Genomic DNA, 27983 nt, shown 5'->3' on the forward strand with positions numbered 1-27983 from the left:
CCTTAACCCCAGAAGATAAGCTCCCAAATCAGAGTGGCCTGCTCGTAAGCAGTCCCTGACCGAAGGCCCACTTTGCACCATTGGCTAACAGTGGGCCTCTGCACTCGGCCGCCCAAGTGCAGCTGGTGGTGCAACTTGAGAGCCTTAGACCTTAAAGAACCTTGGTCCTAACCCCCAAAAGTCCCACTCGTAAGTCATTTACTTACCTGAACAGTTAATCATTTTTCTCACATAGAAACCAATGTTACAAATTTCGTTCCTAAAAATGTTCAGTTGAGTTGAACTTTTGTAAGAAAGAAAAAGTAACTAAACTGCAAACCTTAAAAAGTCTTACTTACCTTGTATTGTGAGATCCCCGGTGTGGTATCTAGGCAGATCACCCAGTGTAATCTAAAAGTATTCCAAAGGTAATTGTGTAATTTAACCTGTTTTGAAAGCCAATACAAACCTGTAACAATTGCAATTTCATCTACAACTACATTTCCTTGTAAAATATTGCATTTGAGAGTATATTCCACTTACCTGTGCCATGTCCTGCTTGATTCTAGAAATAAAACCTAAGTATAACTTTTTTTATACTTACTTAATTGGCATGGATGCAGTCTCCAAGTGTGTGCGATCAGTCTTGAGTGAGTGAATACAATAAATGCTTAACACACCCTCTGGATAGGTTTACCTGCTTGTCCACACTACCACAAGGAGAGCTGTTAGCACTTACCTAATTTAGCCTCTGCTAAACCTCTGGGGACTCTGTGCCCACTATACCTCACCTTAGGTATAGAATATACAGAGCCAGCTCTCTACACAACTCTCTAGTCAGCAAAAGCTTGGAAAGAGTACGGCACGGGCCTCCTCTGAGATCATAGGCAGCACTTGTGCAACCGTACTCCACACAGTATGGGAATAACATCCCAATAATCATACTGGGTTCACTGACTGCAGTGCTGGGCAGGTGAAAGAATATCCTCTTTCCAAAAGGAATCACGCTCTTGGATTCCATATCCGGTGGTGTGGTAGAGAATATGCCAGGATTTATCTTGGAGACTGAGGCCTGGACTACCAAGCTCTGAGGAATGGGATGCTGGGTGAGGAAGGGTCTTTCCCCAGGCGCAGGGGCGATGGCCGCAGGAGATAGTCCTGTGCAAAGGAGTGCCTTCACCTGCACAGGGCTTGGCCTAGGTCCCAAACAAGACATCAGTGGGGCTTCATTAAAAGGGGGAAGGGGTTCAGAGAGGGTACCTGTGCTGAAGCACCTCAACCGTGGGCAGCTGATGGTCCAGGGCCTCAACTCTGAAACATCATCGAAAAGGAGTCACCCTCTCTTCCATAGCCACTATGGGAGGAGAGAGAAGACCAGTGTCTGGTGAGGTGTCGAGACCACTGGCACCAGTCAGGTCCTCATACCACGTGTCTTTGGCATAAACTCTACTAGGGGGTCAGAATAGCCAAAGGGAGCCTCAGATCACCTCCATTCTTGTTCTACTAAGTGTCCTTCATAAAAAGAGAGCTCCATCTCTAATTCAGGGTGTGTGGGACTGGTTAGTTCAGGAAAAGACACATAGGAGAATGCTGGTACATCTCTGTATCGGAGTTGCCGGGAACAGCATCACTGGAACGGTCCCTGGAGAAGGTCGCAAAGTCATGGCTAGGGCCAATCTGGATCCACTAACTGATCCAGAGTGCCCAACTAGCACCGAGGTCGGACCCACCGGCAAACCTCAAGTCGGAGGCTCTTCGGAACCCATGGGGCTCAAAGGCGCACCTTAGGGGTTTGACTAGCCAAAAATGAGGCTCATGGCCTCAAAAAACTTTTGAGGTTGGCAGGGGTCACTCTGGCAAACTTGGGGAAGCACAGACTAGACCCTGTGTCAGGTGTGGAATTCACAAGGACTATGTGGGAGTGAGGCCTAGATTTGAGAGGTCGATCCGGCGTGTCGTCTGATGAAAGGACCGACTTTGAGAAGTTGACCAACGCTTCCACTTTTTGGACTTTCTCTTGTGAGACTTATCTGAAGAAGTCCGGGATCGTGACATTTACCAACACGTTTGACTACGAGAGTGGTCCCTCCCTAGTGAATGGGACATGGAGCGGTGTGGAGTGTAGAGGCAAGCGGATAGAAGTTCATAGCCCACTTGGGGATGGTCATCAGATTCATAGTCCTGCAATTCTCAAAGCCTCCACAGACGTACCGAGTGAGGATGTGTTATGACATTTGCCCGCGAGAGGCAGCACAAGACTTGAAACAGGTTGGTTTCTTTGGGCATATGGTCCAAAAATTGTCCAAAAAAATTACATCAAATATTGACTCAGAAGAGATTGCCTGGATGGTGCAGAAAAGAGGGAATAGAGGTCAGTGCGCTGGGGTAAGCGCCTATATAGGCACCACACAGGCCACTTATGGCGCAGCCAATGCCATGCAGAGCTAAACAATGCCACCTACTGGTGCACAATGGGACATAAAACTGGGACCAGTTGGATGTCTGAGGAATATTCTATGGTAAGGGATCTGCGGCTAAAAGTGTCCATCAGATTGATTTAGCACTTGTTAACCAAATGCCTTTATGCACTTATTATCCCCAACTATATATAATTAAAAAAAACATTTATTATCGCTATTGCCTACAAAACTAGCCTAGGGGAATTCAGATTGTTGACTGTGCTGTTGCTATAGAATGCAAGATAAAAACCCAAAGTGAACACGTATTTTGACAAAGTAAATAACAATGTAACAAGCATATTTTGGCACACTGTTGAGTCTTTCAAATCAGTGGTTGAAGGTATTGCATTGTGCTCACATTGGACACCTCAACCATATTCAAGTATAGTAAGGGGGCCCAGTAGAAGAAAAGATATTAGTGGAAGCAGGTGCAGAATTTGGTTAGCCACATGCATGCAATATGCTATTATTTTCGGTTTGTTAAATAAAAACAGCAAGACATAACAAAAAGTTGTGTATTTCCAAAATCAGCGTAAGTATAATGGAATATCTGATTTATGACCATTTTATAAATGATTTACCATGCTAAATGACAAACAGCTTTAGAAATAATTCTTTAAGACTTACCTAGCAAATCCTTGTGGGAGCTCACCAAGGCCATAGAGTGGATACAAGTAAGGGCTTTTCCCATATCTCGCGAGAGATTCGCTGTAGAGTTTAATCCGGTTGATGGCTTCAAAGCACGGCTGATCGAGGTAGCTTGAAAAGAAAACAAGCGATTGAGGGTTATTTCAACATGTCAAAATTGCCTACCAAAAAACAATGGCATGATCTAATGCGTTGGAGTTTTCTCTTGCAGAAAATAAGGCTGTATTACAATGCATTTAATACATAACTCAATGGTATACAGAGGTTTGCTGTAAAATAGATGGAGTCATTAAATGTTGAAGGACATTCCAGTGGTTCAGTAATCTGCCAGATTATATCAATTAAGTAGATTCTCAATAGGATTATCTCCACTATCATAGTTTACCGGTTGGTGTAATTTTGCAGCATGAAGAATGTTCTGGATTCACATGCTGTGCATTATTTCTCCATCTAGTTGTTGGGTACAGAATTCTCCACTTTCTTGTAGTCTTTCCATTTTAGATTTTACTTCGTTGATGGGCACCGACGGTCCCCCATTTGGTGTCATTTGTGAAGGTGTACTGCTTCCTTCAGAAGCTCCGACCTTTGGTCGTCATCTTCAGATTTTTTTACTCCATTTTTTGCTTCTTCCTTCCATCTTCTTGCTGGAGGTGGGTGGTTCGCTTGTGAATCCAGAAATTATTTCAAGCTGCACAACTACTCCGACAGGTAAGAAACGTTTTTCAGCATGTATTTTTTCTGGATTCTCATGCTGTTTATCGATTTTGTAGCGGTTTCTTAACTTTGTGGCAGCTGATTTGAAGAGGGGCATTGATTGATAAACAGATGTTTTAAGACTTTTTATCCTACCTGCGCTTCCTTGTTCATTCGTATATCAATACAGTAATGGCCACGCTGCTGCCATACAGATTTCCTACAATGGTAACTTTGTCACAAAGGCAGTGATTGCCATTTTCTTTCTTGTCGAATGTGCTCTAGGTGCAGCACTCAATTTTTCTTCTGCATACGTGTTGCACAACTAAATTGCTTGTGCTATCCCCTATGCGATTGAGTTCTTGGCTACTGGTCTTCCCAGAAAACTATTTGCGAATTAAACAAATAGTTGTTCACTCTGTTTTTGTCTTTTCATAGCTATACGTCATGGTGTATTTTGCATCTAATGTATGCAAAGGTCTTTCTGCTTGCATCTGGTTTTAGGATAAAAAATGTGGAATTTGGATGTTTTGATTAATGTGAAATTGTGAGATTACTTTTGGTAGGAACAGTGGATCTGTCCTCATTACTATCCTGTCCTTGTACATTTGAGAAAATATGGTTCTTCTAGCGCGAGTGCTTTTAGCTCACTTACCCTGCGCGCACAGAAGTTATATCTACTACGAATTCCGTCTTCAAGATCATCATCTGTGGTGTAGCGTGGTGCAAATGTTCAAAATGTGTTTTCATTAATTGAGTAAGTGCCACATTTAGATTCCATGTGGGTGCAGGTATCTTCCTTGGAGGTGCTCTTCTTTAGACTCCTTTCAATAACCTCTTCATTACAGGTGATGTGAAAAACATCTCCATATATGGCCTCTTGTATAACCCACTATTGCTGCTAAATGTACCTTTAAAGAAGCATATGTTGTGGTCAGTGGCTGAAGAGTACAGGCTCCGGAGAGTTCGCACAGACCATAACGCAGAACAGGAACTTGAGATATGGGGCAACATGATTACAAAACTATACAATCACGAAACTGAAAGGCAGAGTGACTCAGAGGACAGGTCCAATAGGGGATCTACTGACCTGCCCATGCTGACTGCTGCCCAATCGCCCAGTTCACGGAGGCCACCGCACACTCGCGCCCAATGCTAGTACATGATTGGGGGGACCAGGTGAGGGGTGTGGGAAGTCCATAGCAAAGGAGCTGTGGCCATCTGCAAAGACTGTACATTCTACATCTGAACGGTTTTGTGCGATTCTCTCCTCCCTTCTGCCTCCTACCCCATATCTAAGAAATGCAATTATTACTCTAATGTCACCCATGCATGCCAAGAGCACATGCGGACGCTGAAGTTGTACCGTTTATACTTCTATTTTTTCTCTCTTTGTTTTTATGGTCAAAGACTGATGCGACTAACTAACCCCTTGAAGGGTCCCCAACCCCTCGAAGGGTCCCCTGCTACTATGCGTCAAATTCCTGTTTTGACAAAATCGTATAGGACCTATGTCGCCCTGAAAAAAATATAATAAATAAAAAATAAAAAAAAGATGCATGTTAGTTTTTTAGATGATTCGCTAGATATCTTAACAGTGTCTTGCCCTTTGTATTTTTTCATACCGGTCCCTTTTTATTACACCACACCGAGTATTTCTCCAACTTTGCAATATAACACTTTTGTGTTGTTGGCTTTTTTACTGCTCTTAGAACAGCCATTGTCCTTTCCTGCAGTTTTAGATGCCTAAATTATACGCCCTCAGGAGCCATGCTGCTAGGCTCAAAGCCTTTGGTTCTGGGAGTAGAACCCCTACTCTTTCCATTGAGAACAGATCCTGATGGTTTGGTAATTTCTGAAAGTGTCCTTGTGCTAGTTCCATTAGCTCTAAGAAGCATGATTGTCTAGCCCACTGTGGGTCAATTAGTATTCGCATCATTTTTCTCATTCTGCATTTGCTGACTACTATGTGTAACAGTGGAATAAGGGGAAAAGCATACTCAAATGTCAGTGACCAGTCTATTGACAGTGCATTCCCCACGGATAGGTAGTATGGCTGCTTGGAAGTGAACCGTTGGCATTTTGCATTATGAGGTGTAGCAAACAGATCTACTGTTGACACAACCCATTTAAAAAAAAAAAAAATGAGTATTTTCTGGTTTAGTTCCCATTTGTGTGAGCATGAGGCCCGTCTGCTCAATCAGTTTGCCTCAACACGGTCCTTCTCCGGTACATGGATTGCTTGGATTTCCATCTTGCTCTGTACCTCCGACTTAGAGAGTTCTTGGGCTAGCTTTGACATGGGTAGAGATTGAGCCCCTCCCTGTTTGTTGATATAAAACATTGTTGTTGTATTGTAGGTTTCAAATAATGGGCAAGTTACTTACCTTCGGTAACGCCTTTTCTGGTAGAGACATGATCTAGCCGCAGAATTTCCAGGAGTTAGACTGGATCTGGTATATTTTTCTTTGAGGAATACCCCCTGCACGCCGATAGGAGGCATCCTTTGACATTGTCGGAGGTTATCTCCACAGTAGTGACGTCCCCATCACCTATATAGGCACCACTGCAGCAAGCGGAAGTCAGTTACTTTTCACGACTTTCAAAGCCAGAAGCAGAGCCATGAAGTGCAGACATTGGTGTTTTTCCACAACCAGGGGTCTGAAAAGGAAGCCTGTCCGTAGGGGAGGATGTGTGAGTCGGTAAGCAATCTGCTGCTAGATCCTGTCTCTACCAGAGAAGGCGTTACTGAAGGTAAGTAACTTGTCTATCTGATAGAGACATCTAGCCATAGATAACTTACCTTTGAATAGATAACCGAGCAATACCATCCATGGAGAAGGGACTGTGGACAAGTTTAGACCACAAAGTCCTGCAAAACAGAACGGCCCAAGGGGCCATGCCTACAGACTTGACCGTCGAGGCACTAAACTAGAAGCCAACGTTGCTGCCTGACAAATGTTGAGTCTAGAACTTTACGTTGCAATGCTGTGGCAGCAGCCGTAGCTTTGGTGAAATTAGCTCTTAAGCCTTCAGGGAGCTGTTTCTTTGCCAGAGCTTAGCAGATCTTGATGTGGAGGACGACCCATCAAGAGATAGTCCTCTTCTGCACTGCACAATCATGGTAAGCAGCCGGAGAGGGCAATTGTGCAGAGGTTCAAAGGGGGAGTGCACATTAGGAAGGTGAGAAACAAATTAAGGTCCCACTGAGTCATAATGAAAGGTGAAGGTGGGAACATATATACGAGTCCCTTGAGGAACCTATTTACAATGGGAGATTTAATTAGTGAGGGTTAGTTCGGTAGCCTCAGAAAGACCGACAGGGCTGAAAGGTATCCTTTTAGAGTGCCTAGAGCAAAGCCCTGCTAGGCAAAGGTTAAAATAAAAGGCAAAACATCAGAAAAGGAAGCAGAATGAGGCTTGATAGAATCTGCTGTAAAATATATTACAAATGTGTTACATCGACAGGCGTAGACCATCTTGGTGGAGGGACGTGTGGCTGCCAAAATAACAGAAGAGACTTCAGGAAGAAGGTCGAATGCTATCAACTTCCGCAAGAAGGCGTAGAGTTGACAGCTTTGAGTGGAGAACCCTCAGCTGCAAAATTTGATCCCTCCCAAAGGGGCAGCCTGATCGTAGGATGAATGCTCAGTTGAAGAAGCTCGGGATACCAGACTTTCCGTGCCCAGTCTTGAGCCACAAGAATAACTTGGGCCGGGTTTGCCCCGGATCTCTTGAGAACTCTGGGCAGGAGTGGTATGGAAGGCTTACAGGAGGCCTGACCTCCAATCGAAACAAAAAGCATCTCCGAGCAAGAGCCGTGTTGGAAAATCCAGCGCACAAAACTGCTGACATTTTGTGTTCTTGGCAGGAGGCTAACTGATCTAACCAAGGCTCTCCCTACTGCTGAAAGAGACCATGAGCCACATCCGGACGGAGAAGCCATTTGTGATCCGCTAGGCATCGACGGCTAAGTTCAGCCGCCCTGGTGTTTAGCAAACCTGCTGTTCAAGCCAAGTCCAAAGACGCAGGGTCTCTTGAAAACGGGCCTACCTGGCCCTGTTTGTTGCAGTACCACATGGCAGTGGTGTTGTTCTTGAAAACTTGCACTAGCTTCCCCTTAATGAAAGGAAGGAATGCTTTCAATGCCAAACAAACAAATTGCTCAAAGTTCCATCAAGTTGATGTGGAGTCAGGATTCCGCCAGAGACCAGAGTGCTCCAATCTCTACCTCTCCGAGTTGGCCACCCCATCCCAGAAGTGACGCATCAATCACCAGTAAGATCTGGCTGGAGAAAGAAGATAGGTCTGGCAGGGACCCAATCGAGGTTTGTCAACCACCACTGCCATTCATGTGCAGTTCCCTCTGAGATCTGGACCATGTCGCAGCGATTCCCCTGATGCTGCACCCACTAAAACTTCAGGTCCCACTGCAGAGCCCGCATATATATTCTGGCATGAGTCACTAATAGGATGCAGGAGGCATGAGGCCCAGCAACCTGTAATTCTCACCAAAATCCAGGCTAGAGGCTGAAACTTCAGTATCATAGCCTAAATATCCTGGACTCTCCGTTCGGGAGGATAAGCCAGAAACTGCACTGTGTCCAGAACAGCTCCGATGAAAGGGAGCGTCTGAGAGGGAGTCAGGTGTGACTTTGAACGTTGATAGTGAACCCCAGCAAATGCAGGAGATCCGCCGTAAAACAACTGCCTGGGTCAAGCCCGCCTCCAACAGCTGGTCGTCGAGATATGGCTGTTGGGAGGCTCATATCTGCGGTGACCACTGCCATCACTTTGGGGAACACTCGAGGGGTGCTGGTACGGCCAAACGGGAGAACAGTGGACTGAAAATGCTCGTGGCCCATCATAAACCACAGGTTGTGCTGATGAGAAGGCAGGACGGGGATATGGAAATAGGTTGTCCTGCAAGTCCACCACTACCATCCAGTCTCATGGGTCAAGGTCAGACAAGACCCGAGTTAATGTGAACATCTTGAACTTTTCCTTTTTGAGGAAGTAGTTGAGGGCTAGTACATCTAGGATAGGATGAAGGCCCTTGTCCAAGGCCGGGGGGGGGGGGGGCTTTAGGGTCTGTGGGTGGGGGAGAGGGAGGAAGAATAACAGATGGAGGGGAGGGGGGGGGGGGAGGAGGAGGAGGAGAATTGAAGGGGAGGGAGTAGCTCCTACGGACTAGCTGGAGAACCCACTTGTCTGTTGCGGTGGAGGAGATGGCTGATTCTACCACCAACTTGTGGCTGGGATAGGGCTGGCGTGGCTGAAAGCCCCTTCCGTACACACAAAAGAAGCCCAAGAACTTGGCCATAGCCTAGGAGTCCTTAAGGCGCTTCAGCACCATGTCAGACTGGTCACCGAAGAGATGAGGGACATCAAAGGGCAGGTTCATGAGAGAGGCCTGGACATACCCCGAAAAGCCAGAAGTTCTCCACCAGGCATAGTGTTGAACAGCCACCATCTATGAAATGGCTATGCCCAGAGAGTCAGTTGTGTCAAGACCAGAACAGATGGTGAACTTTGCTGCATCTCTTCTGTCTGACACAGCTTCGGAGAGAACTGTCCGGGCCTCCTTCGAGGCCTTTAGCAGCTCTTTGGCAACCACTTCCGTGGGAATAATGGCCCAAAAAGCATGTGGAGTTCACCAACTGCAATGCAAGGCAGGTGGAAGAAAAATAATCCTTACCCCAGCTATCCAGCCTATTAGAGTCCCTGTCCAGGGGAGCGGAAGGGAACGTGCCATGGGAGGTAGAGGCTTGGATCACCAAGCTCTCTGGGGTTGGGAAAGTCGTGAGGAAGAACAATTGTTACTTACCTGTAAACAGGTGGTTCTCCAGTATTGGTGTCTTTCATAGATTCACATGCTTGAATATTCCCCGTCGTCGGAAATAGCAATAAATGCTAAATATATCATAATATACAATAAATATATATATACATAATAAGGAAAAACCCCAAAAATGCATACAATAACCATCTGGTACCTAACCAAGAGTTTCCACATAGGAATGCATGGGGAAAAAGAAGTTCCAATGCAGCCTATCCTTGTCATTATGTTAGTCCAAACTGCAGCCAATCAGGCGCCAGCAGCCCTCTAGAACCTTCTCCTCAGAGCTCAAGCCCTCAGATTTTCGTAGCACAAGAGTGACCACAGAGTCTATGAGGAGAAGTGAGCCTCTGAGGGGAGGATGGGAGGGTCGCATGTGAATCTATGAAAGACACCAATACTGGAGAACCACCTGTTTACAGGTAAGTAACAATTGTTCTTCTCCAGTATTGGGGTGTCTTTCATAGATTCACATGCTTGAATATAGAATAGTAAGCAGTCCGTATCCGAACACAAAGTTTCCAGGATGCAATGTATACCCAAAAGGTTGGAATCAACAGGTGTAAACCCATGTCATAGAAGTTATAAAAACCATATGTATACATAGAGAAGACATGCATAAGACTGGAAACCATAGGAGGAGGGTAGAACAGAGGCTCACCTTATTGAAAAAGATTACGGAGCACAGCTTGTCCCACTGCGGTATCCCCTTCGGCCATGGCACCCAGATTGTAGTGCTTCGTGAACGTGTGCCTACTGGACCACGTGGCAGCTCTGCAAATCTGATGCAATGGAACTCCGGCAAAGAGTGCAGTCGAAGAGGCCACAGACCTGGTAGAGTGGGCTCTCACTGTAGACTGTAAAGGCTTTCCCGCTTTCTGATGGCAGAAAGCAATCGCCGAAGCCACCCAGCGGGCTACTGTAGGTTTGGTGACTGGTCGCCCTTTTTGAAAACGGCCATAGGCCACGAAGAGCTGATCCGATTTTCGGAACTGGGCTGTTCTGCTGATGTAGAACTTTAAACATCTTTTAATGTCCAAAGAGTGCAGGCGTTGTTCCGCAGGTGATTGCGGATTGGCAAAGAAAGACTTCAGTACAACAGGTTCATTAATATGGAAGTCTGATGGCACTTTTGGAAGGAAAGTAGGGTTAGTGCGTAAAAGCACAGAATCCGGTTTGAACTGTAGAAATGGTTGTTTAATCGTGAAAGCATGCATATCACTCACTCAACGTGAGGACGTCAGTGCAAGTAAAAGCGCAACCTTCCAGGTGACATACTTGAGGTCTGCACTATGGATTGGTTCAAACGGAGCAGTCATTAATTGTGACAGGACAATGTTGAGGCGCCACTCTGGAGGAGGACGCCGAACTGGAGGAAAAGTCCGAAGAAGTCCTTTGAAGAATTGACGTATCAATCTGGATGAGCATAAGGAGGCGGAGCCATCATGGCGGAAGCGTGAGATTGCCGCCAGAAAAACTCTTAAAGTAGCATGTGACAAACCCGACTGAGCCAGATGGAGAAAGAAAGGGAGGAGCTCAGCGGGCTTGGCACGCAAAGGATGTACTCCGGCGTCTGCACACCAGTGGCAAAAGCGTTTCCATTTCAACTTATAGGTTTTTATAGTTGATGGAGCCCTGGCCTGAGCGAGGATGTTACGACACTCCTGAGGGATGCTTAGATGTGCAAATTCACAGTGCTCAGGTTCCAGGCTGACAAGCTCAGGGAAGAGGGGTCCGGATGGTAGATTTGACCCCTGTTCATGGAGAGAAGATCCATTCGAGGATGAAGAAGAATGGGTTTGCATTGAGACAGGAGTAGCAGCTCTGAGAACCACGCCTGTCGTGGCCACCTGGGAGCAATCAGAAGGATGTGGCAAGGCTCTCTCCGCATCTTCCAAAGTACGCGAGGCACTAGAGGGATCGGAGGAAAAGCGTAGGCGAAGAGATTCGACCAATCCATCAAAAGGGCATTGCCTTGGGACCCTTTGTGGGGATGCCAGCTTGCGTAAGCGGGGCATTTGCGGTTCTCTGGAGTCGCAAAGAGGTCGATTGCAGGGAATCCCCAACGGTGAAAGACCATATCGAGTGTTGGCTGGTGGAGTTCCCACTCGTGGTTGGATGATCGGGATCTGCTTAGGGAATCCGCCAGGAGGTTGGACAACCCCGGAAGATGTACTGCAGTGATTTGGATTTGATGATTGATGGACCAGTCCCAAATCGCCTCCGCCAGGCGGGATAACACCGGAGACTTCGTTCCGCCCTGCTTGTTTATATAATGCATGCAGGTCGTGTTGTCCGTTTGTATGAGAACTGACTCTCCCTGCAGCACTGGTTGAAATGATTTCAGGGCCAGAAAGATAGCCATCAGCTCCAACTTGTTGATGTGCCAGGTCTTTTGATGGAAAATCCATTTCCCTTTCACGGACAGGTCTTGGAGGTGAGCTCCCCAGCCCTCCAGGGAGGCATCCGTCGTCAGTGTTAGATCTGGGGTGTTGGACAGAAAAGACGTGCCTGCTGCTAGCTGGTGTGGTTGTGCCCACCATCTGAGCGCCTTCTTCATGGGAATGGTGATGGAGACCTGATCGTTGAAGGAACCGGTGACCTGACGCCACTGCTTGTCCAGAGCCTGTTGGATAGGTCGTGCCCGTACTCGGCAATGAGGGTCAAGAGCGATGCATGACGAAGCCATCCCCAAAAAAGACTTCAACAAGCGGACTGAAACGCACTTCTTTGCGAGAAGTAGCGAAACTAGCCGGAGGATCCTCTGTTGACGTTCCCGGGAGACAAATGCTTTGGCTAGGTTGGTGTCCAACGTTGCTCCTAGGAAATCTTTGCAAGTTGTTGGCTGCAATTGAGATTTCTCCAGATTGATGGACAGACCCAAGGAACGGAATACTGTCCGGCAGATTGCAGTATGGTGTAGAAGTTGTGCGCGGGATTGTGATTTCAGAAGGCAGTCGTCGAGATATGGGAATATCTGTATGCCTTGGAGACGAAGAAAAGCCATGACCGGAGCCAACATTTTTGTAAAGACTCGGGGGGCTGAACGGAGGCCAAATGGAAGGACCCTGAATTGGAAATGAAGGTGCCCCACCTTGAAGCGCAGGAACTTGCGATGAGCCGCTAGAATTGGGACATGGAAGTAGGCGTCCCGGAGATCGATGGTAGTCATGAAATCTCCGACTGAGAGCAAACGCAAGATCTCTGTAAGCGTGAGCATACGGAAGGTCTGGTCCTTGAGATAATGATTGAGTGCTCTCAAGTCCAGTATTGGTCTCCATTCTCCGTTCTTTTTGATGACGAGGAAAAAACGGGAATAAAACCCCTTCCCTCTCTGCGACTTTGGCACAACTTCCACCGCACCCTTTTGAAGGAGAAGGCGAACCTGATGAAATAGTTCTTTGAGGTGCGGAGGTGGTGGTCCGGAAGGTGGCGTTGGAGGAGGTACCTCGACAAATTCCAATGCATGGCCTCTCTTCACAATGTCGAGTGCCCAACGGTCCGTAGTAATGGAGGACCATTGAGAACCAAACAGAGATTTGACCTCCAATTCTCCGTTCGACAGAGGAGTCATTGACGTTTGTTGGATTGTCCTCTGAAATTAGACTTCCCTCTGTAAGTTCTGGCAGGCTGCTGACGGGAAGACTGCTGGCGGTTACCGGTGTAACGCTGGTTACCTTGGTTGAAGGACCGGTATTGACTGCTTCCTCCACGAAAAGTGGACGTAGTGCCACGTCCTCGAGCACCCCGAAAGGGCTGCTTCTTAAACTGAAGGGTACCCAAAGCACGTGCAGTGTCCGTGTCCTTTTTAATGGACTGCAGCGCTTCATCAATATGCGCTCCAAATAATGACTCGCCGTCATATGGCATATCTAGGATTCGTGCCTGAACTTCCTGCCGAAACGAAGTCGAGCGTAACCAACCCTGGCGACGCAGAACGGCCGCTCCAGCGAGCTGGCGAAAACCGGTGCAGGCTACATCCACTGCACAATCTATAAGTTCTTCTGCCGTCCTCTCTCCTTCTTGCAAAATTTTCTGTGCTTCTGCCTTGGAAGCATCTGGGAGTAACGCCACGTAGGCGGCCATGTCAGCCCAAGCCTGACGGTCATAACGGCCTAAAATGGCCATGGCGTTAGCTACTCGAACTGTTGTAGAGGACATGGAGGAAAATTTTCGCCCAATAGCATCCAGGCGACGGCCCTAACGGTCCGGAGGAGCAGTGATTGTAGACGCCGGATTCTTTGAACCCCGTTGAGCTGCCTGCGTGACGACAGAGTCGGGCTTAGGTTGACCTGTAAGGCATGCTGGAGATCCTATAGGAGCTTTGTATTTCTTTTCTAACCTTGGCAGCTGTGCTGGTAAAGAGTTTGGCGTCTTCATTATTTTCTCCCCTTCAGACCAGATGAAATCTATAATCGGGACTGTGTGGATCTGTTTCAAGGGCTGGTTTTTGAAATCGTATAGGAAACAATCTTCCTCTCGGTGTGCTCGTGGCAATTTGAATCGCTGTGCTGCCCTATCCATTAACTGGTGGAAGCCCGCGATGTCTACTGGAGGAGAATCCGCTGCAGGCACCTGAGAAGGAGATGGTGTTTGAGCACGATAGTCATCCCACTCCGCCAAATGTTCCTCACCATCCTCATCTACTTCAGAAACTTCACCATCTTCACGCTCTGGAGGATTCTCGTCATCATCATCCTCTGGATAGATGGTAGTGTGAACACGAACTGATGTAGTTCGGTGAACAGTTACAGGCGACGCTGGTTGAGGAGGAGCCAGAACCGGGTTAGAAACTGGATTTATCACTGATGGGACCGTTGTAACCTGTGGCATTGGTGGGAAACGCCGATTGTAGTCTTCCAACATACTTTGGAGGTTTGATATCATGAAGATAGGCAACATCGCAGTTGGAATTTGAGTGTGAGTTGTTTGATGTTGGCCATAAACCTCTTCCTCGTCGTTACTGAAGTCTTGGCACTTAATATTTAGATCCGAAAGACTGAGCTTGGTCATCAGACTCTTGATCAGAATCAGTCGCAAACAGCGGAGATGGAGGATTAATCATCTCTTGCTCTGTAAGAGTCTCGAACTGTGGTTTGCTGGACTGCAAGGGCAAAAGAGGCATTGTAGCAAAAGAAGAGGCTGGCGTCGAAATAGTGTCCTGCGTACGCGTCGACGGCATGACATCAATTGACTTCTGCGATGGGATCGACTTGGATACCATCGTCGACGAGGAGACCGTCGACGGAGCAGTCTTCAGCGGTATCGATGGAGTCATCGTCGACGGAACCTTCACTTTCAATGTCTTCGTCGACGGAGTCATCGTCGACGGAGTCATCGTCGACGGAGCGGTCGTCGACGGAGCGGTCGTCGACGGAGCAGATGGAACAGGTCCCCTCGTCGACGGGATAGCCGTCGACGATGCGCTCGTCGACAAGAGCGTAGACGGAGTCAAAGCCTTCACCCCTCTAGTCGACGACGACCGGGTCGTCGACGAGTGAGCTTTTTTCGTCGTTGAAGATGAAATAGGAATCACAGAAGACAGTCTTAGAGCTGAGAACCACTCTCATCGACGATGAAGACGTCGACGCTAAAGCCGACGACGATCCAGAGGCCAGCGTCGTTGTGACTGTCGTCGTCGATTTGGAACCAGAGACAGCCATTCTCGTCGACGGAGTAGAAACTCCCGTCGTCGACGGCAAATCCGTTTTCCTCACAGAAAAACTGGACTTTGAAGCAGAAGGAGCCTGAGAGCTTTGTCTCGTGGGCCCAGACGTGGTAGGCAAAGGTGAAGACACCGCAGGGGTCATTGTGAGGGAAACTTTCCTCTTTTTAAGAAATGGTGAAGGCACCTCCTGCACACTACCACGTTTAGAAGCTGCTTTAGAACGGCCTGACCCAAGACTTTCAGCGTCAGAAATTACATTATCTTTGTCTTTAAGCCTCTGAAGCCAGACAAGTAAACGGCCTTCTCTGTTCTTTTGAGTTTTCTCTGAGAATTTTCTACAGAGTTTACAGGTACCCACTTCATGGTCCGGGTAAAGGCAGTAAATACACTTACTGTGTGGGTCATCATGAAATAATCTCAGCTTTCCACATGAGGAACAAGCTCTGAAGAGAGACTTCTTACTTGAAGACATTTTGGAAGAAACTGGAACACTTGAAGAAAGAAAACTGAGCAGAGCTCAGGGAGACTCCCTTACACACAACGTGCGGTAGAAAATCTGAGGGCTTGAGCTCTGAGGAGAAGGTTCTAGAGGGCTGCTGGCGCCTGATTGGCTGCAGTTTGGACTAACATAATGACAAGGATAGGCTGCATTGGAACTTCTTTTTCCCCATGCATTCCTATGTGGAAACTCTTGGTTAGGTACCAGATGGTTATTGTATGCATTTTTTGGGTTTTTCCTTATGTATATATATATTTATTGTATATTATGATATATTTAGCATTTATTGCTATTTTATTTACCGTGGGACTCCCACTCCGACGACGGGGAATATTCAAGCATGTGAATCTATGAAAGACACCCCAATACTGGAGAAACTTGGGCCACCTGGAGCAGGGCAGACGCGGTGGGCAATTGTCCTATTCGCAAGAGCCCTGTGCTGGGCTTGGACCAAGCTCCTAGTAGGACATCTGTAAGTACCTAATTAAAGGACAGCAAAGGTTCCAAAGAGGAAACACCAGGCAGCAGAACCTCCATAATAATATTAGCAGTGACCGCCACAGAGAGAGCTGATGGCCCAGGAGCTCGGCCACCCTTTGCACCCACATAGCAAATAATGCTCCCTCCTATGTAGCCACGGTAGGGGGAGACAGCACGCCAGAATCTGGAGAGGTGCCCAGTCCACTGGCTTCACCCAGTTTCTCATACCTGTGCATTTCTTGATAAGGCTGGCCTTCTAGAGGGTCTAGCAAACCCTTCCAATCTTCTCCCACTCCTACTAACAATAACAATTCTCCCACTCCTAGCCCCTCAGAATAGAGCTCAGAAAACAACCTAGGTTCTTTTGGTGCCGCTATCGGCATTGGACGATGCTACACTGGCTCTGGGACGCCGGGAACCAGAAAGGGGCTAAAGCCACCTGGAGCATCAGTGTCGGGCCGGGGAAGGTTGCAATGGCTCGACCACCGACAGGCCAGATCAATAGAGGGGACATCGGCATCTGGGCCGTAGCCACTGGCGCGGAACCAGATGGAGCCCACACTGACCTCTCTGTGGCCTGTAGGTATGTCGGGAGGATCAGGCCGCACAAAAATGAGGCACATGGGCTCAAAGAAATTCTCGGAGTTGGGCACAGCTTCCGAAGAACGAGGACTAGAACGCAGAAACTCCTCCATCGCGTCAGTCAACAAATGGGGAGAAGTTGAAGAATGCTTCAACTTCTTGTGCTTCTTGCACCTCTAACCAGAGTGGCCAAATTATTTGGAGTGGGACGAAGAGGAAGAGGACTTGAGACTCCGGGAGCGGCGCCCAGACCTTACTCTCAACTGGGACTGTGAACGAGATGTCCTACAAGTCAGACGACGCAGGGCCGACTGCTGGGCGCAGGTAGCTTTAGGGACCGCTTCTTTAACCACATCCGTACGGTGCAGATTTACCGCTGGTGCTGGGCCCGAATGAAAATGGGTGTGGTCATGACGGAACGGTTCAGTCATGAGCGCAGCTCGACCTATGCTCATGGCGGAACCCTTCCGTCATGAGCATCGAAGGGGTTAAAACCTTCAGAGCCATGGCCCGACAGCCTGAGCACGACTTTGCATCGTGGTCGCGCTCCAGACACCACTGGCAAACCAGGTGTGTGTCCATCAGCGATATGGCGCAGTGACAGGCAGCGCATGGTTTGAACCTACATGTCTTCCTAGACATGAGAGGAAAAGAACTACACACCAAATAGGGGTGGACAAAGTCGAAAAAAGCCTGTCAAAACATGACAGAGTGTAGCTTTTTTCATGAATCAGTGCTTGACTGGCCCAAAGAAAGTGGACGTTAGCAAGCTAAAATGGTGTCAATATAGGTGACGTTGATGTCACTATGGTACAAAAGGGGGTGGTGATGGACGGAGCATCTGAATCAATCAAACACTCACACCCAGTCAAAAGATCTGGGTTTAATCCATCACCGTTCTTTAGCCCAATCTGCCACCCCAGTTCAGACATGGCTATATGCAAATCAGTCTGACCCTGTGCCTCATGGGAACAGTCCATCCCGAACTGCCAAGCCATGTCTTCCCTGGACCGGAAACAAGCTTCCGAGGACCGGTTTCTGGCATTCCATCCATCTTCAGCCCAGCTTGCTTGAATCCAGTGGTAAAGTGAGCAAGGGACTCACGTCTGAGCATACCCTGCCACACACTTATGGAAGCCAAAAGCGGTACAAAAGGGGGTGGGGATGGACAGAGCATCTGAATCAATCAAACACCCACACCCAGTCAAAAGATCTGGGTTTAATCCATCACCGTTCTTTAGCCCACTCTGCCACACCAGTTCAGACATGGCTATATGCAAATCAGTCTGACCCTGTGCCTCATGGGAACAGTCCAGCCTCATGGGAACAGTCCAGCCCAAAATGGTGAAGGAATAAACGCAGATCAGTTGACTGGGGGAGTGTTTGATTTGCTCAAACGCTCCGTCCATCATCCCCTTTTGTATCGCGTTGATGTCACTACAGCACCGACATCATGCCGAACAACGCCATCTACAGTCTAATGTCTGGGAAATTCAAAGGTAAGGAATATGCAGCTAGATGTCTCTATTAGATATTGTCTTTCATAAAATACCCTTTTGGAAAACTCTTGAGGTTAGGAAAATAGTCTTTAATTCCAATCCAATCCAAAAATCTTTATTTCGGTCATTAAGACCATAAAAGATGCATAAAAAGACATACAACATTTAAATCAACATTTGGTACATGATATACAAATGGGTACAAGTTTGGAAATAAAAGTTAAATGAGATAAAAATGAGTAAAAAAGATACATCACAATTATATAGATTAAGTTTTAAACTAACATGATGTAAAAACTTTGCCGTAGGGGGCTAAAATTTGGTTTAAGACAGTAGGCGGAACTATCATCCTATGTTGGTAAAGCCTTAAACAACTTGGACCTAATACGCCACATGGCGAACAGATATTTAGAGACTGCAAAAACAATGTGAGGTGAGGAATCAGATTTCAAAATTCTGTAGGAAGTTGAACAGTTTCTTATTGCCATGTTTCTGCATAAAGGCACCAACCAATACTTCCTTGGAGACCTATAGGTGGGGCAGAAAAACAGGACATGGATTTCCTCCTCATCACAAGAATTGCAACCAGGGCATAGTTTGTCCCCTCCATTTGTCCATTTACTCGTAAAGGATTTAAGGGGGAGGGTTCCGAACCGCCACTGTAAAAAAAGCTTCCTTGCAGTTACCGGGTAGATAAAATCCAAAAAAGATTCAAATTTATAGGTATTTTTGGATTGGATAAAACAGTGGGTTAAAATGCCAGTGCTGGGTGCAGTTAATTGGGTCTCAAGATTTTGTTGCCTGCAGGCTTTCACTAGACTTTTCCGGGGGACCTTGATACAACCAGTTTCGGGGGCCAACCACAATTCATTTAAGCCTAGCCGGAACAGTTCTTTTTTGACAAAAGTCAGCCAGGGGATCTTGTCATTGACATTTAGGTTCATAACATGCACAAGATCACTCCTGTAATGGTTAAGCTCCTTGGTTGACCAAAGTCTATGCCAGAATCTTATGGGGTTAAGTTCGGCATCCTCCCTGATGGATGATAAGCCCATGTCAAGACGTAGGGGAAGCAAGGGAGTTGCAGCTGGAAGGGCCAGGAGGCGCCTCATAAAATTATTCTCAACGCGTACCAACTCATTTACAGCTTGGTGTCCCCAGAGTTCGCTGCCGTATAGTGCAGCAGGTTTTGCTTGGGTTTTGTACATCTCAACTGCGGGGGCTAAAGGTTTATATGTTGAGGTGTTGGTGATCCTCAGGATAGCCCCAGACAGTTGAGATAGCCTTATTCGCGAACTTGCAATCTGTGGACCCCATGCAAGGTTCTCCTGGAGGGTTACGCCCAGGTATTGGAATGTTTTGACCCTCTCTAAAACCGTGGAGTTTAGGGACGGGTTGGGTCTAGTTGTGGAGGAGGGGTTAAAGATCATATACTTTGTCTTCCAGAATGTTTATGTGTTGCACAGAAACCTGTTCCTGCCAGACTCCGTTTACCTTTAAGGACCCCAAATTAGCTCCCCATCACATATGTGAGGAGTCTGTAGCTGTCACAGTTGAGGTTGGTTGTGCAAATGTCCTTCCCTGTGTTATACGTGATCTGTTCCACCATGCTATTTCCTCCTGTACTCTGTGTGACAACTACTAGATTTCCAAACTCCCTGTTGCTTGTGACCATTGGTTTTGTAACCATTCTTGTATTGGTCTCATGTTAATTCTCTCATATGGGATTAAAGGGATGCATGATACCATTTTCCCTAATAATTTCCCCACAGTCCTCAATGTCAGAATCTGCCCCTTTATGCTCGCTTTTTGTTGGAAAATACTTTTCCCTATATGGAGATGTAAGATTTTAAATAAACAATAAAGAATTATCAGTCTATATGGAGATGATCCTTGATCACAAGAATACCTACTCCTGGGGAGGAGCCAAGCCAGCAACCACGATGGCCGCCTGACTCCTCGGCTCCGCTGACCCGCCCGCTTTCTATCCGAAGCGCAGCGGATCCTGTTGTCTATCCTGCACAAAAGTTGGCGCTTGAACCGGGCTGGGCTTCCGACTCGGATGATGTGCTCCCCGTCGGTCAGCTCGCTGTGGACCCGGAGATTCGTCCTCGTCTTGCCCCACCGCGGCGTGTGAGGGACCGGGTCTTTGTTCTTCGGAGAGGCTGCCCCTGGACTCGGCAGCAGCGGACGCCTGCAGCGGGAGGGGCCGGCGGCTGGTGTGTTACTGTTGCAACAATTGCTACAGTTTGCCGCCCGGCCCTCCGCGCTTCCACGCTTACCCGAAGACTGTAGCAGGCGCTACATTGTATCCCTCACCCGTCTCAGGATCGGCGCTGGGTGACTTTTCTATCCTTTGGCGCTGCGGTAGACGCCATTTTACCGGGCGCCCTGCACCTCGGCTGGCAGTCCCTGGAGACTTGCATGAGGCACTCTTCACAACGTAAGCTGCTTATGGCAGGATCCGGGCAGCGGAAGATTACTTTGCAACGTAGCTTCGTGGTGACTGAGCCCATTGATCACACTATCGGCTTTGTCTTTGAGATGGGCTCTGGCGGACACTACAGAGGACAACAACATGGCAACGCCCTCCGGGTGCGGGACTCTGCTGCTGAGGAGCCCATTGTCCTTGCTGCTGTTTTAAATGCCCTGCACGACCTGCGATCATCTATGCGGGCGCACGCCCGAGACCTGGAAGACCGACTAGATGCTGTGTTGCCTGGTGAGCCCCCGGACGACTGTATTGCTTGCTATTCCCTGCCGGACATACTGCACCCGGTGGCCGGCGGTGGAGACCTGTGTATCCTGCCGTGTGTCGAGGCACGGAACACCCCGGCCGACTCGGCTGCCGGGCCCCCCACTCTGGAGGTGCTGGGAAGTGTGGCACTGGACCCTGCCCATCGGCTGGAGAGTTCTTGCTGGTCGACCTGCTTTGTGCCCACCTTGGGGTCCCCCGGAGGGCCCCCCTGCTCTGCCAGGAGATTGTTGCAATGGCCCTGGCCAGTCGGCCTTCAGGTACTGCTGCTGGGTTTCCACCTTTACTGGGTAGCTACTGACTGTTCGGCACTACGTGGGACAGATCTCTGCGAGGGGTTTTTGGCTTGGTGGTGGTCTCTACATCTGCGCCTCTCGTCCAAGATGGCCGCTGCCCGCCTGGACTTCATTGTTCGGCTGGATCGACGGGGACAAGGCTGACACTATCTTCATGTTTTGAATGTGGTCGGATGCTGACATGGTTGACGGAAAACTAGAACTGTTGGGGTGGTATATGCTATTACGGTGTCGGGTCGGGATCCGAGGAGGGATGGCCAAGGGTGAACCCGTTGATTGTATGTTTCCTTTGCCTGGGCCCTCCCCCGGTCTTCTGTGACTTCTTTTCTCTCTTTTCTTCTCTTCTGCATTTCGGGTACTCCTTTTGGGGCGACAGACACTCTGCTAGGGGGGGGGGGTAGGCCGTAGCCTCTGCATGTGTGTAGGGTGGGGCGGGTATTCTTATGTTGAATTTTTGTTACTATGGGCCTTGGTTTTAATTCTCCTACTTCTACTCTTTCTCTCCTACTTTTTCTCGGGGTCTTTGGGTGGATCGTTATGGTGTGGGCGGTAACTGCCGACCGTAGTAATGCTTGCTTACAATTTCTCCTGTCCGGTCTTCTGCGGTCAATTGCTGAGCGGATATTGTTTGCCTGATATTGATGCTGATACTTGCCCACTTATGTCCTGGATGGTCTATTTTGCCTCAGATCCTTTCTAGCTTCTTTTATGGACATACTAAAAACTTTAAAATTAAACCTCACTTCTCCTGCTTCCCGGTGGCACATATGTCTCCAGTGTAACTCAGTTTTATCCTGTCTTGTGCTCCTATGTTACCGGGTCGCCCTTACAACTTGCTACTGCGCTTCAGATGCTGCCGAGGCCGGCCGGATGGTTGTAGGCCCGTACCTGTATGATTCTATTGTGCAATAAAGGTTTTCAAAAAAAAAAAAAAAAAAAAAAAGAATACCTACTCCTGTTCTGGTCTTGGAGATGACTTCTCCATGTTCACTGAGAACCCTAGTGTGTAAAGAGTCCTCATGACGTGTGTATATGTTCCTTGCACGACTTGTAGGAGTTTGCGCTTACCAACCAGTCATCCAGATAAGTATAGATATGTGTCCCCTTTCTTCTTAAGTGTGCTGCTACTGCTGCCACTTTGTAAACCACTCTGGGTGCTGATTTTATTCCAAACGCCAGTACTATTAACTGATAGAGAGTCTTGTTCACCACAAATCTTAGATATTTTTGTGTCTTGCATTCATTGGAACGAGCAAGTATGCGTCCTTTAAATCTTTTGTTGCCATGTAATCTCCTTCTTGAAATTGCGGTATGACTTCTAGCAATTTTGTCATTTTGAGCTTTTGTGATTTTATAAGGATAATATTACTTACCCAGCCTCACATGCTTTGCATACTCCTGCCATCTAGTGTTGGGTCCGGATATTTGCAAGTTGTTTTTCTTCAAAGAAGTCTTTCCTAGTCACGAGGTAGGATGACTCCTCCTTTCGGTGATAGTGAGCATGGTCATTGTTTTTCCGCAAGAGAGTGAGAATAGAGTAAGCGTAGTATAGTTATGTCCATTCGTATGAATGCATAATTAAGAACTGCAACAACTACAGGTACCAAGGGAGGCAGGTGGGCGCATGTGAATCTACAGCTCTACATGCCAAGAACAGATGCCTACTTGGTAAGTACCATTATCCGTTCGAGGCATGTGTGCTGTAGATGCACATGCTTTGCATGTAGACTCCCAAAGAGGTGGCTAACCTGTAGAAGTTGCAGTTGTCTGGAATAGTGTTTTTCGTACGGTTTGGCCTATATTAGCCTGTTGCCGTGCTAACACATCTAAACAATAGTATTTGGTAAATGTTTGTGGTGTAGACCATGTAGCTACCTTACGAATGTCAGCTATAGGGATGTTGCCTAAAAAGGCCACTGACGCCCCCATTTTGCGAGTGGAATGCGTACTAGGGGGTATGGTTAATGTTCTTTTAACTTTAATATACAGAGTTAGAATGTATTTCACAATCCCTCTGGTAATGCCAGACTTTCAAATTGGATTGCCATTGTGGGGTGGAGCAAATGCAACAAACAGTTGTTTTGTTTTACAAAAGTCTTTTGTTCTATCTATGTAGTATAGAAAAGCCTTTTTAACATCGTGTGTGGAGAGCGTGTTCTGCCACAGAATCAGGTTGAAAAAAGAAAACTGGTAACTCAACCGATTGGTTTATATGAAAAGCAGAAACTACCATGGGAAGGAATTTTGAGTTGGTATGGAGATCTATCCTATCTTTATGTAGCTGAAAGAAAGGTTCTTCTAGCGTTAATGTCTGTAGCTCACCAACTCTCCTCAGTGATGTTATAGCAATAAGGAATGCAACTTTCCATGAGAGGAACTGTACAGGGCACTTGTGTAATGGTTTAAAAGGTGGACCCATGAGCCTTGTGAGAACAATGTTGAGATTCCATACTGGGGCAGGGGGGGAATACTTGGTGGTGTTACCCTTTTTAAGTCTTCCATGAAGGCCTTGATTACTGGGACTCTGAATAGTGACAAATGTTGTCTATTTGTAAGTACGCAGCTACTGCTGCAAGGTGCAAATGAATAGACATGCAAGCCAGACCGGTTTGTTGCTAATGTAAAGTAACAAATAATGTTTTGTATAGCAGCATCTAAAAGATTCATTTTGTTATTCCTTCTTTTAGAATATTCATACAGTCTGGTGGTAAATTTAAATAACCAAACTATGACTTCAGGAGCCAGATTGTTAAATTCAGCTCTTTTGGATGTCTGATTTCTCCATGGCTCTGTGAGGTGTAGTTTCTGATGTGGAACTAGTGACAGCTCCAACAAGGTGGTGTACCATGGTTGAGGACCCCATTGGGAAGCTACCAGAAATAGTGAGAGATGCTTGCCCAAGTTTCCGAACCACCCACAGAATGAGCGGGAGAGATGGAAAAGCGTAGGCAAATGTCCCTGACCAGTTCATCCATAGGGCATTGCCATTTGATAGGGGGTGTGGGTACCTGGAGCCGAAGTTTGGCAATTTTGCATTTTCGGCTGTGGAAAATCGGTCTATTTGTGGAACTCCCCACTATCAAAAGTAAGGAAGGACAACTTGAGGGTGAAGTTCCCTCTCTTGAATTTGTAGTCTTCTCCTGCTGAGGAGATCAGCAATTTGATTGTTTACTCATGGGAGATGTTCTGCCAGAAGATAAATCTTGTGATGGATAGCGCAATTCCAAATGGCTTGACAGAGTGTTGACGGTTGGAGAGAGTGTCTCCCGCCTTTCATCTGCACATAATTCATTGCTTTCATACTGTCTGTTTGGACTATAACAGTTGTGGCTATGTGCGGAGTGTGAAAAGCTTTAGTGTTAGGAAAACAGCCAAGAGCTCTAGATAACTGATGTGGAGAGTCCTTTGCTTGTTGCTCCCCATGTCTTGTATAATTTTTTAGATGAGCCCCCCACCTGTTAGAGATGCGTCTGCTATGAGCACAATTTGTGGTACAGGGTAGATGTAAGGCCAGCCTGCTGATAAGTTTGTGGGTTCCACCACTGCAGAGAGTGATGGGTGCAGCCATCTACCAACACTAGATTGGTCAACAGACCCTGTGATTGATTTCACTGACGTGCTAAGCATTCTTGTAGGGGGTGCATGTGAAGCCTCGCATGGGGTACAATTGCGATGCAGGACGCCATCATTCCCAGTAATTGCATGAACACTCTGGCTGCTAATGCTGGGTTGGGTTGAAACTGTAGAATGGTAGCTTGAATATTGTGTATTCTGGCTACACTGGGAGAGGTTAGAGCTTTGACTGTGTCAAGAGTAGCTCCAAGATAAGACTAGATCTGTGATGGATGCAGGTGAGATTTGTGTGCATCTATTGTGATCTGTGCGTGTTGTAGACAGTTCTGGTAAGTGCTGGCTTTGATGAGCTAGTCATCTAGATAAGGGGAAGACGTGAATTTGTTGTCTTCTGAGATGAGCAGCAACCACTGCCAGGCATTTCGTAAAAACTCTGGGCACTGTAGTCACTCCAAAGGGAAGTATACCTTGAACTGGTAATGCTTGCCTGCTATCACAAATCTCAGGTATTTGCGATGACTCAGATGAATTGGAACACGAAACATGCTTCTTTCAAATCTAGAGTAGATATAAAGTCTGCTTTTTGTAAAAGTGGGAGCACCTGTTGAAGTTTCAACATGTGAAAGTGCTCTGACACTGTATAGTGGTTTAGCTCTCTCAGATCTAAAATAGGTCTTAGGGAACCGTCTTTTTTGGGGATGAGAAAATACAGAGATTAAACCCCTGAGCCATGGTACTGTATGGGAACTGGCTCTACTGCCCCTTTTAGTAAGAGGGACTGGACCTCTTGTTTTAGCAAGTGTATGTGTTCTGGAGATAACTTGTGAGATCATGGTGGAAGGTTTGGGGGATTGCTGGTAAGCTCCAGGCAATAACCATGTTGGATAATTCCAAGAAACCATTTGTCTGATGTTATAGACAGCCAAATGGGGAGAAATTGGTGAAGTCTTCCCCCAACAGGTGTGGGATAGTTGGAGGGGAAGCAGGGGTAAATCACTGTTAGTTGGGGGAAGGGGAGTTAGAAGGTGTATTGCCTTTACCCTTGAAGGTGTTGCCTCTATAACCTCCTCGGAAAAAAACTCTGGAGGGAGAGAACTGGTTATTCCCTTTGAAGTGTAGGTATTTTGATCTGGGGAGGTTGTTTTTGGCCCTCCTCTGTAGGAGGAGCGATGAAAAGAACCTCTGTTGGATGCAGTTTGAAGTGCTGCCATAGATTTAGCGACTTCAGTGTCCTTTTTCATCTTTTCAAACGCTTGGTCAGCGTTATGGCCAAATAGGTGTTCCTTATCAAAGGGTGTGTTAAGGATTGATTGTTGAACCTCAGGTTTAAAACCTGAGATCCTTAACCAAGCGTGTCTCCTGAGCATGAAGCTGGTGTTAATCTGTGTCTGCAGCATCTAGAGAACATCAAATAAAGGAATTAGAAATGAGCTTAACCTCATTTATCAAGTCCTGTGCTTTAGCCTTATGCTCATCTGGGGGGTATTCATCCTAGTGTGCCCGGTCATACCTAGCTAAAAGGCCTTAGAAATTTGCAATGCGCCATTGATTTCCTGCCTGAGCAGCTATGAGCTTGCCAGAGGCGTCAATAAGTTTGGACTCCTTATCTGGTGGAGGGTCATCCCCTGAAGTTTGAGAATTTGCTTGCTTATGAGCATTTGATATCACTAGGGAATCTAAAGGCAATTGCCCTTTGATGAAGATGGGATCTGTAGGCAAGGCTTTATATTTGTTGTCCACTCTAGGAGTTAAGATGCAGGCTCCGACTAGGTCTTTAAAAATTATCAGCATGTCGCATCATGCCTTTAAGCATTGGGAATGATTGTTATGACCTACGTGTGGATGCTAGTGTCTCAAACAAAAAAAATATCTTCTAGTGATTCTCTGTGGAGCTCTACTCCATGAAAATGTGCAGGCCTGGCAATGAGTTCATGGTATGATGCATTGTCATCTGGAGGATATGGTTTGGTACAAGTCTGGATCAATGTCTGGGAGATTGGGCTATTGATATGGATAAGGCAATGATTGTCGAAAAGGATGTGTTTAAACATAGAGGGTCCCCCAAGAAACAGGACCATAAGTGGGGGAAATGGAATAAATACAGAGGCGATATATGTGTATCACCTTCAACTGAATTGCAACGTGAAAGATGCTTATTGCTGGATGAGACAAGTCAAGTCAAGTTTAAATTTGTATAGCGCACTACTCACCAAGAGGGAGGGGGGGAGCTTTACTCATCAAATATCCAAGTTTTTAGTTGTTTTCTGAAGGAGAGGTGGTTCTGTGTGAGGCGGAGGTGGGTGGGGAGGGAATTCCAGGTCTTGGCCGCTAAGTAGGAGAAGGATCTTCCTCCCATGGTGGATCTTTGGATGCGTGGAATTGCGGCGAGGGCTTGATTGGACGATCGAAGTTGGCGGGTAGGGGTGTACAAGGACATTCGCGTGTTGAGGTATTCGGTCCTAGGTCGTAGAGGGCTTTGTGTGCGTGGGTGAGGAGGCGGAACGTTATTCTCTTGTTGACGGGGAGCCAGTGGAGGTCTTTCAGGTGACCGGAAATGTGAGCTTGGCGGGGGATGTCTAGGATGAGTCTGGCTGAGGCGTTTTGGATGCGTTGGATTTTTTTTTCTGTAGTTTGGCTGTGGTTCCGGCGTAAAGGGTGTTTCCGTAGTCCAGTCGGCTAGTGACTAGTGCATGGGTGACCGTCTTTCTTATTTCGGTGGGGATCCAACAGAAGATTTTGTTGAGCATACGTAGGATGTTGAAGCATGATGATGAGACAGCGTTGACTTGTCTGGTCATCGAGAGGGAGGAGTCCAGGATGAAGCCCAGGTTACGTGCGTGGTCCGTTGGTATGGGTGCGGTTCCCAGGGCCGGTGGTCACCATGAGTCGTCCCAGGCGGAGGGGGATGATCCTAAGATGAGGACTTCCGTTTTGTCCGAGTTTAGTTCTAAACGGCTGTTCTTCATCCACTCGGCTACTTCTTTCATCCCTTCGTGTAGGTTGGTTTTGGCGG

The 27983-nt window shown here is 47.2% G+C and overlaps 1 protein-coding gene across 1 annotated transcript in view; it reads right to left on the reverse strand.

The window, feature by feature from the left end:
- Nucleotides 1-27983, reverse strand: part of GDI2 (GDP dissociation inhibitor 2) — a 292509-nt gene that overhangs the window by 84727 nt on the left and 179799 nt on the right. The window contains exon 6 of the mRNA XM_086918937.1: nt 3066-3197. Coding sequence (XP_086775063.1) covers nt 3066-3197 — 132 coding nt within the window. The remainder of the gene's footprint in view (nt 1-3065; nt 3198-27983) is intronic.

The sequence above is a fragment of the Lissotriton vulgaris genome, chromosome 1_1 (genome assembly GCF_964263255.1).
Source record: "Lissotriton vulgaris chromosome 1_1, aLisVul1.2, whole genome shotgun sequence".
Lineage (NCBI taxonomy): Eukaryota > Metazoa > Chordata > Amphibia > Caudata > Salamandridae > Lissotriton > Lissotriton vulgaris.